This window comes from Malus domestica, chromosome 11 (genome assembly GCF_042453785.1).
Source record: "Malus domestica chromosome 11, GDT2T_hap1".
Lineage (NCBI taxonomy): Eukaryota > Viridiplantae > Streptophyta > Magnoliopsida > Rosales > Rosaceae > Malus > Malus domestica.
Genome location: NC_091671.1, coordinates 15,168,798 through 15,181,513, shown reverse-complemented (window position 1 = coordinate 15,181,513; position 12,716 = coordinate 15,168,798). Strand labels below are relative to the sequence as shown.

General features: G+C 39.1%; 3 protein-coding genes across 4 annotated transcripts; 2 read left to right on the top strand and 1 right to left on the bottom strand.

The window, feature by feature from the left end:
* Nucleotides 1-440: 440 nt before the first annotated feature.
* LOC103413068 (serine/threonine-protein kinase D6PK-like) lies at nt 441-6,066 on the top strand. Of its 2 annotated transcripts, XM_029088633.2 has the most exons (4): nt 452-677; nt 1,454-3,380; nt 3,915-4,792; nt 5,861-6,066. In XM_029088633.2, the coding sequence occupies exons 2-3, from the start codon at nt 1,681-1,683 to the stop codon at nt 4,768-4,770; spliced, it is 2,556 nt and encodes an 851-aa protein (XP_028944466.1). In that variant the 5' UTR covers nt 452-677; nt 1,454-1,680; the 3' UTR covers nt 4,771-4,792; nt 5,861-6,066. The 2 variants fall into 2 exon arrangements, with proteins under 2 accessions (XP_008349782.1, XP_028944466.1); XM_008351560.4 differs by lacking the exon at nt 5,861-6,066 and having other exon boundaries at nt 441-677; nt 3,915-5,104.
* LOC103413069 (uncharacterized) lies at nt 4,874-8,385 on the top strand. The gene is made up of 6 exons (XM_008351561.4): nt 4,874-5,012; nt 5,861-6,296; nt 6,551-6,686; nt 6,857-6,924; nt 7,029-7,115; nt 8,044-8,385. Exons 1-6 carry the CDS (start codon nt 5,005-5,007, stop codon nt 8,122-8,124), a joined length of 816 nt encoding a protein of 271 aa, XP_008349783.2. The 5' UTR covers nt 4,874-5,004; the 3' UTR covers nt 8,125-8,385.
* Nucleotides 8,386-8,636: 251 nt separating this feature from the next.
* LOC103413070 (alkaline/neutral invertase E, chloroplastic-like) lies at nt 8,637-12,716 on the bottom strand. The gene is made up of 7 exons (XM_008351562.4): nt 12,396-12,716; nt 11,301-12,139; nt 10,626-10,791; nt 10,256-10,467; nt 9,643-10,136; nt 9,514-9,562; nt 8,637-9,192 (listed from the first exon to the last, which is right to left on the bottom strand). The coding sequence occupies exons 2-7, from the start codon at nt 12,024-12,026 to the stop codon at nt 8,875-8,877; spliced, it is 1,965 nt and encodes a 654-aa protein (XP_008349784.1). The 5' UTR covers nt 12,027-12,139; nt 12,396-12,716; the 3' UTR covers nt 8,637-8,874.

Here is a 12,716-nt window from a genome sequence, read left to right as displayed (position 1 = left end):
GGACACAGACTGTTTAGTCGCCAATATTGTTCTTCGTCTATCATGAGCGACATACTCTTTCAGAACACAAGATCTGATTTGGGCGACTTTAGGAACATCAATCCTTGCAAGGTCATTTGTAACAGGAATGTGTGATAATATGACTGTCGCTAGCTCAGCAGAGGCATTTGGCAAATTTTGAGCCACGATTTTTGTCGTCTCGCTTTCGTATTCAAATGGTAAAAAAATTAATATTTGGATATGAAAGTGAAAAAAAAAACTATGATCGAGAGAGTAGTAAAACTGAAATTAAACTGAAAAAAAAGTAGTGGGTGGTAGCACAAGCGTAAGAAAACCCCAATGGGATTCCCACATGATAACCCACCCCCAATTTACTCTGTTTCCCTCTGGATTCCTGTGTACGGTGCGTGATATAATTTATAAACAGTGTTTTTCCGCCCATTTGAAAAATGAGTTTAAAAGAAAGAAAGAAGATATTCAGACAGAGCATCCAAGACTTTTCTGCTGTCTCTCACTCCCTCACCCGCATTTCTCGTGAATTTCATTCCCTTTCTATTGAATCCACCCCTACAAAAATTAAATAATTAAAATTAACGATATACAATCTTCAAACCCTAACTTCCATCAACCCCAATTGTCTCCTCCTTTCAGCTTCTTCTTTGGAGTTCATGTTCAAGGTAAAGGTTAATGATTTTTTATTATTTGTTTATATTTTTAATCCTATTTTTTTGTATGAGTCTGATTTTACTTGGTGTGAATTGTGATGTACATTAATTTTGTTAATTGAATTGTTTTTGTTGGTGATTTGGAATTATGGGTTTTTGGTTTTTGTTTGTTTTGAAAGATCTGTGTTAAAAGATTTGATTTGAAATGGCTGAATGTGTCTGTTTGTTGATAGTAAGATTTGGGTTTTCTGTGTGGGGATGATTGTGTTGGATTTGTGAACAAGATTTGTTGTTTGCCTTATGTTCTGGAGGTATTATCGATACGTGATTTTGTCATTCTTCGTAGTCTCCAAAGTGGTGGGAGTGGCACTTCTTACTTTTGTTTCTTTCCGTTAAGCCGTAATTGGCCAGTTAAGAGTTGTGTGCAGGTGACGATTGGTGTTGTTATTGTCAAAACTTTCGGGCATTGCAATCGTTGATTGTGTTAAATGTTGTACTTCTTGTTAATAAAGATCGAATTGGATGTCCTTTTGTTTTATTCTTTTGGATCTTACCTTGAAATTGAAGAAATAATGAATTAGATTGTTGACATCTTTATTAATTGAGGTTGAAGTAATGTCAGTTGACGTTTCCCTTTACCTTTCGATTTACATTTAGTTCTATATAAATTGGTATTGGTTTTAGGTAATATTTATGCTAATTGTAGTATTCCGTGGATAAAGCATAGACATGGCTGATACTTTTAGGAAATAGAAATTTGATGACTTTTGATATTAACTGAAATGTAGCGATCATGGCCGGCTTTGGATGCTACATTCTGGACCGAGTAAAGGGATAGTGTTGGGGCATTTCAGTCTGCAAAAAATCAGTATGGCTCTAGCAAACTTCAGAGGATATGTAGCTCTATTTCCTTTTTCTGTGGCTCGGTATCTTCACAATGCTTCGTCAGAAGTGGGTTAGTATGAATTCGCAAGGATATTACATCATCTGCTGTATTTCATTTGGTTCATGAAAAATGAGTACATTGCGCTCAACGTGTGAAATTGTTGAATCAAGAGAAGAGGTCCATTCAGAGTCCAAAATGGACGAGGAAGGTGGAAAACACTGTATGCTGAAATCAGAAAACAAATATTCCATAGAGGATGATATTAATCAGCTTTTTCAGGCAATTGGTGGTAGAAAGTCAGCTAGGATATCAGGTATGTCGCATGAGGCTAGTAAAGAAGCTTTGAGGAAGAGTGCTATGAAAAGGCCAATGAGAGTTAGTTCATCAAATGCATCAGGTATCGGAATTTCAGAGCCTGTAAGTTTGAAACAAGCACTAAGAGGATTGTGCATCACTCAGGCATCAGAGTTGGCTGCCATGAAGCGGTTTTCGAGGCCAGGTCGTTCGTCAGGGGTCTCAGAAGCAGGAACTATCAAAAGGTTGTACGGCACAGTGGTAGCCGAGCCCAATGGGACTGGCCTGCCTATGACTGAAGGTAAAGGGAATTATGTAGAGGTGTCCCTTGTGCCTGAAGCATCCAAAAATTCTGAAAACAATCCTGGGTCCATGCAATCAGAGATACAGGTTGATACGGCCACAACTTTGGGCGCTGCACTGATGCCAGATGCTAGTAAGACCAGATTAGCACCGCATGATCAAATTGCTCCTTCTTCAACAGCAGTGAAAAGTGAGATATCAAAGGGAGAAGATAGAGAACCGGAATCAGCGGAATCTTCATCTTGCTTTCATGATAGCAAGAAAATCATGCAGAGAGGTGCAGTTGCTTCTATCTCAACCGAAGTTCCAATTAATACTTCAAATTCAAACAAGGGGCTGCACTCTGCTGCTTCTCCATCTGGCTCTAGCACTGGTAGTAAGGTAAGCAAATCCTCTGGCAGTAGTTCACATTTAATCAAGCCGGTACCAAGGAGCAAAAATATTGTTAAGAAAAAAGTGCACGATTCAAGTTCTGGCTCTAGTAGTTCGAAATCAGATAACCGACAGGTTGATAATGATTCATGTTCTAGTACTAGTAAGTTAAGGGACCAGACACACAACTGTATTCCAAAGCATGAAGGGAAAGGAAATGAGAAAGAATCTCTGGCATCAAGCACTACGAGTCTTAGCAAAGAAATGAATTCAGGTACAAGCAAACCAGATTTCTCCTCAAATAGCAGTAGTAGGATTAACTCTGTAGTGACAAAAGTTGATGAGAGGTCAAGATCAAGGGAAAACGGGGATTTTTCACAAAGCTCAAAAAGTAGCATTGGTGACTATAGCAGCACTACATGCACTAGTGAGGAAAGCAGTCTAAGTGGTTCTGGTCGTAGCGGCAAGAGACCTCACATGTCAAGAGACTTGAGATGGGAAGCCATCCATCATGTACAGAAGCAGCATGGAAGCTTAGGTTTGAAGCACTTTAAGTTGCTTAGAAGGATTGGTTCTGGGGACATTGGGACTGTTTATCTTGCTGAGCTAACTGGAACAAATTGCATATTTGCTTTGAAAGTGATGGACAACGAGTTTTTGGCTACCAGGAAGAAAATGATCAGGGCCCAAACAGAAAGAGAGATACTGGAAATACTGGATCATCCGTTTCTTCCTACACTATATTCCCATTGTGTGTCAGATAAGCTCTCATGTTTGGTTATGGAGTACTGTCCGGGTGGGGATCTGCATGTGCTGCGGCAAAAGCAACCTGGCAGGAGTTTCTGTGAACAAGCTGCCAGGTACCTTTTCTTTTTAAGGTCCACTTGTAGTTAGCTGTGCCTGCGCTTTTTTAGCTGTGGATGACGATCAAATGCATACATTTGACATTATTATTTGTAGGTTACATGTTTGTCTTCCCCTGATTTTCCATTTCTGAAAAAATTCCTTTGATAGTTGTTTGATTCTAGTGCTTACTTTATGTTACATCTTTCTTTTTTCTCCTTGAGTTTCCGAAATTGACTTGTCAAGTATATAAGACCTAGCAGTCAACTGTTGGTGAAGATGGTATTTACACTAGATAACATGCTCTGGCCATGTGTATACATGTTTGGTTTGCTAAATTAGATGATTTTATTCCGTGGGATTTAAACTCGTGATCTAATAACATCGAAACAATCTCATTTTGCCAATTGGAATGTAGAAAGCATTGGCCACTAAGGGCTGCCCTGGTGCCTTTAGAGAACTACATGATTGATTTACATCAGCGCAATTGTACTCCAGTATTTTAAATGTTCAATAGACTAATTTCAAGCAATTTTATACTGTTTCTTCAGATTTTATGTTGCTGAAGTCCTCCTTGCCCTGGAGTATTTACACATGCTAGGAGTTGTGTATCGAGACTTGAAACCAGAAAATATTTTGGTCCGAGAAGATGGCCACATCATGCTCACAGATTTTGATTTGTCACTTAGATGTGCTGTCAATCCAACGCTGCTAAAATCATCCTCTCCTGTTTTGGAGAGCACAAGAAAAATGTCAAGCCCATGCATAGAATCTAGCTGCATTGATCCATTTTGCCTTCAACCATCCTGGCAAGTTCCATGCTTCACTCCCAGACTTTTATCCGCCACTGCAAAATCTCGAAAAATGAAATCTGAGCTTGCAGCCCAGGTCACCCCACTGCCACAGCTTGTAGTGGAGCCAACTAGTGCCCGGTCCAACTCATTTGTTGGAACCCATGAATACCTTGCCCCAGAGATCATTAAAGGAGAAGGCCATGGGAGTGCTGTTGATTGGTGGACATACGGAATCTTTTTGTTCGAGCTGTTATATGGTAAGACACCCTTCAAGGGGTCAGGAAACGAGGATACATTATCCAATGTTGTGTCGAAAAGTCTCAAGTTCCCAAGTACCCCTATAGTGAGTTTTTATGCAAGAGATCTGATCAGAGGCCTCTTAATAAAGGACCCCGAAAATCGTCTAGGATCAGTGAAAGGGGCTGCAGAGATTAAGCAGCATCCTTTCTTTGAAGGCCTCAATTGGGCATTGATTCGGTGTGCAGTACCGCCAGAGCTTCCCAAGTGGGGTGATGTTGGAATTTGTACACCATCTGCTTCACAGAAACAGGAGAGCTCAGGTTGCAAGGAGCTGGAGGGTATAGGAGAGCATATAGACTTTGAGCTGTTTTAAATCTTTTACATTGGGAAGAAAGGTGATGTTCTTTTTCCGAAATGTCTTTTCGGTTTCAACTGATGATATAGCTTATAGTGTAAATTAAATGTAACTCGAAATACTGGTGGATAGTTGTAGAGCATGGATACTGATACAGTAGCTGAGAGATGGAAATCGGATTAGCATTTTTCGTGTTCTTTTTGTCTTATAACTCGGGTGTATTCATGTTGCCAGAACTTCTCTTCCCACAATATGATCCGGTAAGAGATGCAAGTTTTTACCCTCATCACGTGAAGGTCATGTAATTACTTTTGTTCTTTTCCAAGTTTAAAATATCCAATTTACCTTCTCTGCTGGGTTGTGAATTGTTGTTTAACGTTCTCGTGGACAGTCTTCCTTCTAGTTCTTTTCGTTGTTTGTTTCCGTTTTCTTGCCCTGGCCGGGAAGGATGGTAGCTTAGTTGAGACTTGAGAGTGTGGTTCTGTATGAAGCGCTTTTAATCGCTTGTGCTTATGTTGGAAGCAAAACATTTCATTAAAAGCACAAGTGCTTATTATGTATTCTCTTGAAAGCACTTGGTGAAGCACTTTCGCACTTTATAAAGTTTTTGTAACTAAACAGAGTATGATCCAAGGGGATTATTGATGGTGCTAACCGTTATATCTTTATTTAAAATTCAAGACCCAACGGTTAAAACCCATACATCACCATAGATTATTTTTTTATCGAAGACTGTCCTTCAAAGAGTTCTCATGTAAGAAGCAGCGCTACTCGTAAGCTTATTATAATTGTTTATTTGTTGTTGGTAAAACTACAAGCTTGTCATGGAACAACATTTGGAATTGCTCTTGGTGGAACATTGCTCTCCTCTTAATAGCATTCTCACAATGAACGTTAATTTGTTTGATTCATATCGAATATTATATGTCTTTGATTCATATCGAATATTATATATCTTTGAACTGAAGGAATATATTTCTAGAGATGATCTTTAGTCCTCCACAAAAATAATAAAAAATTTCGATAATGACGTGTATACTGTGAAATGATGTTACATTTTTATTGAAAGATGAATAGCTCCTTACATGCCAAGTATTTATCCTTGTAGGAATAAAAGCACTGCCACTCAACTCCATAGCCAGAAGCACTTTTCCATAACCAAATCTAAAATGAAGGCATTGCACGCTGCAGCAGCGACCCCTATAAATTTACAATTTTGCCACTCCACCAACTACCACTCCCTAAAACCCCCATTTCTTCTTCTTCCTCCTCCCCAATTCCCACCCCTCCAAACTCCAACCTCTCCTTCAATTTCTCTCAAACCCGGCACCCGTTTCTCATCTGGGTCCGCAATCAAAGCATCAATGGCGGCTCCTACTCCGTCCACGGCGGCAGAGACCAAGCCCTTCGCCGTCCTCTTTGTGTGCCTCGGCAACATCTGCAGAAGCCCGGCTGCCGAAGGGGTGTTTCGAGACTTGGTCAACAAAAGGGGTTTGGATTCCAAGTTTAAGATTGATTCAGCTGGAACCATTGATTACCATGAGGTAGGACCTAATGTTCAATCATATATTTTGACAAGACGATATTCTAAACTGCTCTAATTTACGAAAATGGATTCTAACTTGGGTGAAAGCCGGGCGGGCACGCTTCCATGGCTAACTGGTCTAACCCACGTCTACGCTATCACCACCGCTTAGTTTCTGAGAAAACGTAGAAAGTATATGAATTGTTTCATTTGATTTTGGTGGTGTTAATAAGTATAATTTCTGAATTTTAATTGTCTTTTTGGTGTTAAAAGGGGAATCTAGCAGACCCGAGGATGAGGGCAGCCTCGAAAAGGCGTGGCATTGAGATAACTTCATTATCGAGGCCAATCCGGCTGCCTGATTTTCGCGATTTTGATCTTATTCTTGCAATGGACAATCAAAACCGAGGTGGGATTATTAATGCTGAATCCAAGAATCATCACATGCATTTTACTTGGCATTCTTGAAAGTTTTGATCATCCCTTTGTATGTTTTCGTACTCGAATATTCGTACATGTTTATAACTTTATATGTATGTGTTATACTGGATTAACCTGTGGTGTGGATGTTGGCTACAGCTGATATAATAGAGGCGTTTAATCGGTGGAAATTTAGAGAACCTTTACCTGAGGACGCTCACAAAAAGGTTTGTAATTTGTAATTTGTACTTAGTGCTCGGTTAAAGGATGCTTCCATGGAGTGGTATGGGTTTTATTCCTTGATTTTCATATGTGGTTATTCGTAATGCAGGTTAAGTTAATGTGCTCTTACTGTAAGAAACATGATGAAACTGAAGTGCCGGACCCTTATTATGGTGGACCACAAGGTTTTGAGAAGGTGATACTGTAAATTCCCGTTAATCATCGTTCTTCAGCTTATCATTAATATGCCAAATGCCTGCATGTAAAGTGTCAGCATATAACATGATGGTTTTATCTGTTATGCTATGCTTGTGAGATATTTAGTGAACTTATCAATGATTGACGCATTACAGTGACAAGGGCTGTATACAATATTGATAACATGCTCATGGTTTCAATATATATCTCAAACCTTGTTAACCGTGCCGTACAAATAACAATTACTAGAATATAATTCAAACTAATTTTTTGTTTTAGTGTTCGAAAAATGTTCTCCTTGCAGCTGATAAAGTTTTTGTTCAAACATATCTTCACAGTCAAAAAACCTTTTCATGTTCATTTTTTGTTTATATTTTTTTATGTGATGACATCTGAAGATCATTTCCATATTCTACCTTTTCAGTTTCTATTTACTCTATACGATGTTTCCTTAGAGCATGCAGGGTTTTGAATCAGTGTTTAATCTTTGAATTCTTTAATCGAGGTAAATGAAGTTTGATGACACTATAAATACAATGCTTGTTGTGTTATTCAACAAGCTATCCCAAACCGAAATTTTAGGATTTAAATCTGTTAAACAGTAGGAAGATGATCCTGTTTTTTTCTTGGTTGTTTAACTATTTAACCAGAATACAATGACTCATTTTTCTATTAAAAGAGAGAAGTCCCAGAAAACCGTAGGGAGAGATAAAAAACTCAATTCACTACCTCACAGTCAAGAACTCAATAAAGGAATTCAACCATTGGATTCTGCTTATATAACTTTGAAAGGATGATATATATATATAGAAAATGAGAGAAAATGAGGAGAAACTGTAAAAGAAGGATAAACCGGCTCACAACTGGCATTGAGTTCTTATACTTTGGTAGATTGATGCTAATTATGAAACATCATTATCTTGCAGGTTTTAGATTTACTTGAAGATGCGTGTGAATCATTGTTGGACAGCATCTTGGCTGAGAACAAACACATCTTCGATTCTTAAACTTACTGTGAAATCCAGTTGGGTTGATTTTCGGGATTTCGGTTGATCAGCAAACTGTCCATTTTGCATAATGCTTCTTGTTTGTTATGTAAAGCAGCTTTTTGCTCAAGATCCGATGCCATTACATAAGATCCGCATTGTCATTTGTAAGTGAACGGTAGCTTCAACAGAGAATTTATCGCTAACTTCACTTAATCACTCTATAAACTATTGGTGCATTACTTGATTTAATTACGGCACTGGAAGCGTGTCAATTTTTGAGTCGTAGTTTACCCCGACAGAAAATAGAAATGAAAAGTTATTTGATTACTAGTATATCGGTTTGTTTGTCCGTTGTCTGTCTGCTCTTGTTTTGTAGGTGAAAACACTGTTCAGAAGGGAGGAAATCAAGTGCACCTTGGTGAAGATGCCACAACTCTGGTAACTACCTGAGTTACAAGCCCTTCAACTCGTGTAAGATGCTAGATACATTGTCATGCCAAAGATCCTTCAACTCGTGCTAGTTACACTTCTTTATACTTGTGGAAATTCTTTATCTAAAAACTTCTAAAACAAAAGCGTATATCGAGTATTACTCGGAGACAATATCGTGATGTCTACAACTGTTTACAGTATCAAAACTAGCTATGTTAAATACATTAGCCGTATGTTGACGCAAATGTACAATGATACCGACATGGCTTCGTCCGCTGCAAATGAACTACTTCGGAAACATTCGAGACTTGAATGCTCCGCCAGATCTTCGTTTCTTCATACTAAAATCTGATTTTTCCAACCACGTTTCCTTCTCGGACTGGCGCTTATCATGCACGAAAGTGCATTTACAAGCTCCGAATCCTCTTCATTCACAAGGTTCTTTGCTGCACTTGGGTCGGCAAGGAGGAGCTTCGCTACAAGATATCCGGCAGCCGACCAAGTCTGATACAGCTGTGCCTTCTTTCCGATAAACCTCGCTCGCTTGGTGTCATAATATTCAGGCCAATTGTCCATAGATATGCGCTTCTCAGCAACCTCGACGGCCTTCGCTGCAATTTCTGGTCGATTAAGCTTTATGCATGCCACGGTGAGCTGAAACAATCCCGCAACGGTTTTAACTCACACAAACAATCAGATCACTGCTAGATGCTAATGGAATAACAGCTAAACTTTGCCTTCTTTTCAACACATTCAGGAATTCTGTACAGTTAATCGCACAAATTGCATTCTTTTTTTAACATCAAAATTTTGAAGCTGTTGTTTCCCCTCACAAGTCCCACCTCCTTGTAAATTATGTCTTCAAAGTCGTTTGAGGTGGGACTTGCGAGGGGAAAGAAACAGGTCCAAAAATTTGAAACGACTTTGAAGATGTAATTTTGAAACGATGCAAAACCTATAACATAAAAGATTTACCTGCCAGAGCAACGTTGGCCACGAGCCTCCATTGTGATAAGACCAGGGACTACAACATAAAATCAGATAAAGGAGGTGTTAGGAAACAGGAGAGTGAAAATTTCAAAGGTCCGAGGATAGAATCATTACGTATTTTTGGGATCGCTGCCTGCGATGATTTGCCATTCCTGGCCTTCGAGAGCAGGGTAACATATTTTAAACGGCATCTCTGCTACTAATTCGTCCCATTTTGATTCAATAAGATCCAGTATAGCATGCGACTGCTCGTCTGTTGCAAGACTGCTTACAATAGACCATAAGTTTCCGAGAGAAAAGAAACGAAAGTCCATGTGCGCAGGCTGCAGGTTTCCGATCAAGTACCCGCCTGTACTGGGCATGAATCCCATCAGCCAGGATGGAATCTGATCTGGGTAAATATTGAACTTATTAACAGCATCGTACGAGTATTCCTCTGTCCTGTATCGGTAAATTTCATTCAGTTTTCTCGAATCAATCCAGTAATATTCCCTGATATGGAAGGACAATGCAACCAGACGGTTGTTAAGTGCTCGCGCAAGGTCTGCTGATGCTTCCTCTGGAGCAAGCATCTCACGCGCACCAAGTAATGCTGAATAAAACAGTGCCTACAAGGACAGAAAACACTCCAACAACAGTATTCACTAGAAATGACATGCACACAAACAGATAAAAGCATTCAATTGAAATGCACTTACGACCACCAATCCACAAAAAATGTATGTACCTGAATCTCCAAAGGATGGCCATGAATTCCCATGCGGCGATCTATCATGCAAGAACCATCTGTAACCAATAATGTTGGAAACATGTCAAAACCATCAGCAAGACATAGCTTTAAAATCATTTTTATCCCCGTTTGCACATCAACTCTTTCCTGCACTGAAACATCTCCAGAGCATTTTCCATAAGCTCGTAACAATATAATCCACCATAACCCTACAGAAGGATCAAAAGCCAGAGATTTATTAACTGATGATGTGACGGACTTGAATTACGAAAAAAATTAAAATGATACTGCCTCCCTATCGGGTTTGGATCATCGAAAAAATAGATTGAATTTCAAAGATAATATACAAATGGAACACACTTCCTACCAGAGTCAACTGGGGCAACACGACCAATAGCAGCGTCACCAAAGTCAGGATCCAACACATCTTCAGTTGCAAAATCATCACCTTCGAGTGGCACCGTGCGAACCTTAAAACTAGCAGGCATTAGTCCTTGACCAGGACTATAGCAATCCATGGTTTTCTCCCAGCTCTGTAATAAAAGGGAGGGTGATTCAGCAGGACAGAAACAAATTAAACTTAAAAAGGAGTATGATTCACTTGAAGAAATTGAAAGATAAGATAAATTCAATAGAATAGCATAAACAAATTAAACTACGTAAAATGAAAGTCGGCATTTATAACAGAATTCATGTTTCCAAAGAGCTACCTGGCCCTCTCTAATTCCAGATAATTTAATCACTAATCTGTCAGGAGCCAAAGGATTCATATGCAGACAATACGTTGGTGTGTAAACTTTAAAAAAATTCAATTTTTATGAAAAAGATAAACAGGTAACTAACATAGGAAGTTAAGAACCTGTATTGGTTATATGAACGGGGAGTCCAACTATATCAAATTTCTAAGAAAGCATGGACGAGAAAAGAGGACAAAACACCGGATGCACCAAACCAAAATGATTTCAACAGAATATCAAATGAATTTAATTCAAAATCAAGCAACCGTGTATATGCGTATTACTCGAATAGGAGAGTATTTTACCTGCAACTGAAGGGTATAAAGAATGAAGTTCCGCACAATATCATACTCCCCTTTCAAAAGGAAAGCTATCCCAGAAGGTATGAAGTCACGAATAAAGACCTGATCGTAGTTAAGGGTACTAGGAGAGCTTGGATCATTAGAGGCAATGGTTCCAATAGGATTGTTACAATAATAGACCATGGAGTTCTTTATTAAGGTCCATGCTTCCTCCTCAATCAAATTGGCCTTCGACTTCTGTGTAGAACCTTTACTTTTTCTAGCTGCAGTCGCCTTGCTATTTGACCCAAAACCTCCATCTTCATGTTTCAGTTGTTGATCCGCCTTGAATTCACCATTATCTGGAGTAGGACTAGTTACACCATTAGGAGGAAATGGTATCGCTTTATCTGATTCGTCTACAAAAATTTCCCCGTGCTGATCTTCTGCGGTTGCCCCTCTAAAACTCTCTGCCTGTTGGCATTTGCAACTCATTGAATCAAACCTACTAACATGATTCTTTCTATGAAAAACATCACTTCTCCCCTGAAACGCACATATCCTCCTGCGGTCCCACGAAACTCTCGCATTTGTACACAATTGGGCATTCACCGAGCTTCTTTTCCGCGCAGTATTCACACCAGACTTAACAGAAACAACTCCATTTATATTTCTCAAACATATATTAAAACAGCCAAATCGAGGTAATGCCCCAGACATAACTTGTCGAACGGCTTCCGAAGTAGCCATTGGGCACAACGTATACAACTAACTCTTCCGAAAACCGTAAATTAACCCCTCTGATGACGAAACCTCGACTAAGTACATTCGATATTCAACACCCCTTGTCTCAATTAAGGCACCTACATCAACACATTAGCTTAAACTCATCAACTACTGCAATTAAACTTGCCCAACAGTGCTAATTCAATCTGTTCCACCAAACTAGAACCGAAAACTGAAAACGAGATGGTTATCATCTACTCTCCAATCAATCACATAAACAAAGTTCAAAAAGCATGAATTTAACAAGCATACACAGACAAAGTGGCAGGATTTCAATATCCAAAAACAACAAATATTAAATTTGGCTAAATTTGTACTGTTTTCGAATCTTACCTCAGAAACCCAACACCAAAAGGGGAGAGTTTTGTCGAGCGTGGCACCAGAAGGACGACAGTATTCATACACGCAACGAACCAGGACTGAGCTTCTGTAATAACGATGACTCCAGAAAAAGAGGAATTTTATATTTATGGTTTGAATTTTGTCGAGATAATATAAGCGATATTTGTCTTTGGTCCAACAAATGAGAATCATCCTCGTATAGGCACTTGCTCATGCACAATATCAACAAGCTGGAGGTATATGATTTGTCATCTCAATCAACAAAAAAAAAACATGATACAGAGGAGAAAATTTTCATTCTGATCGGAACAC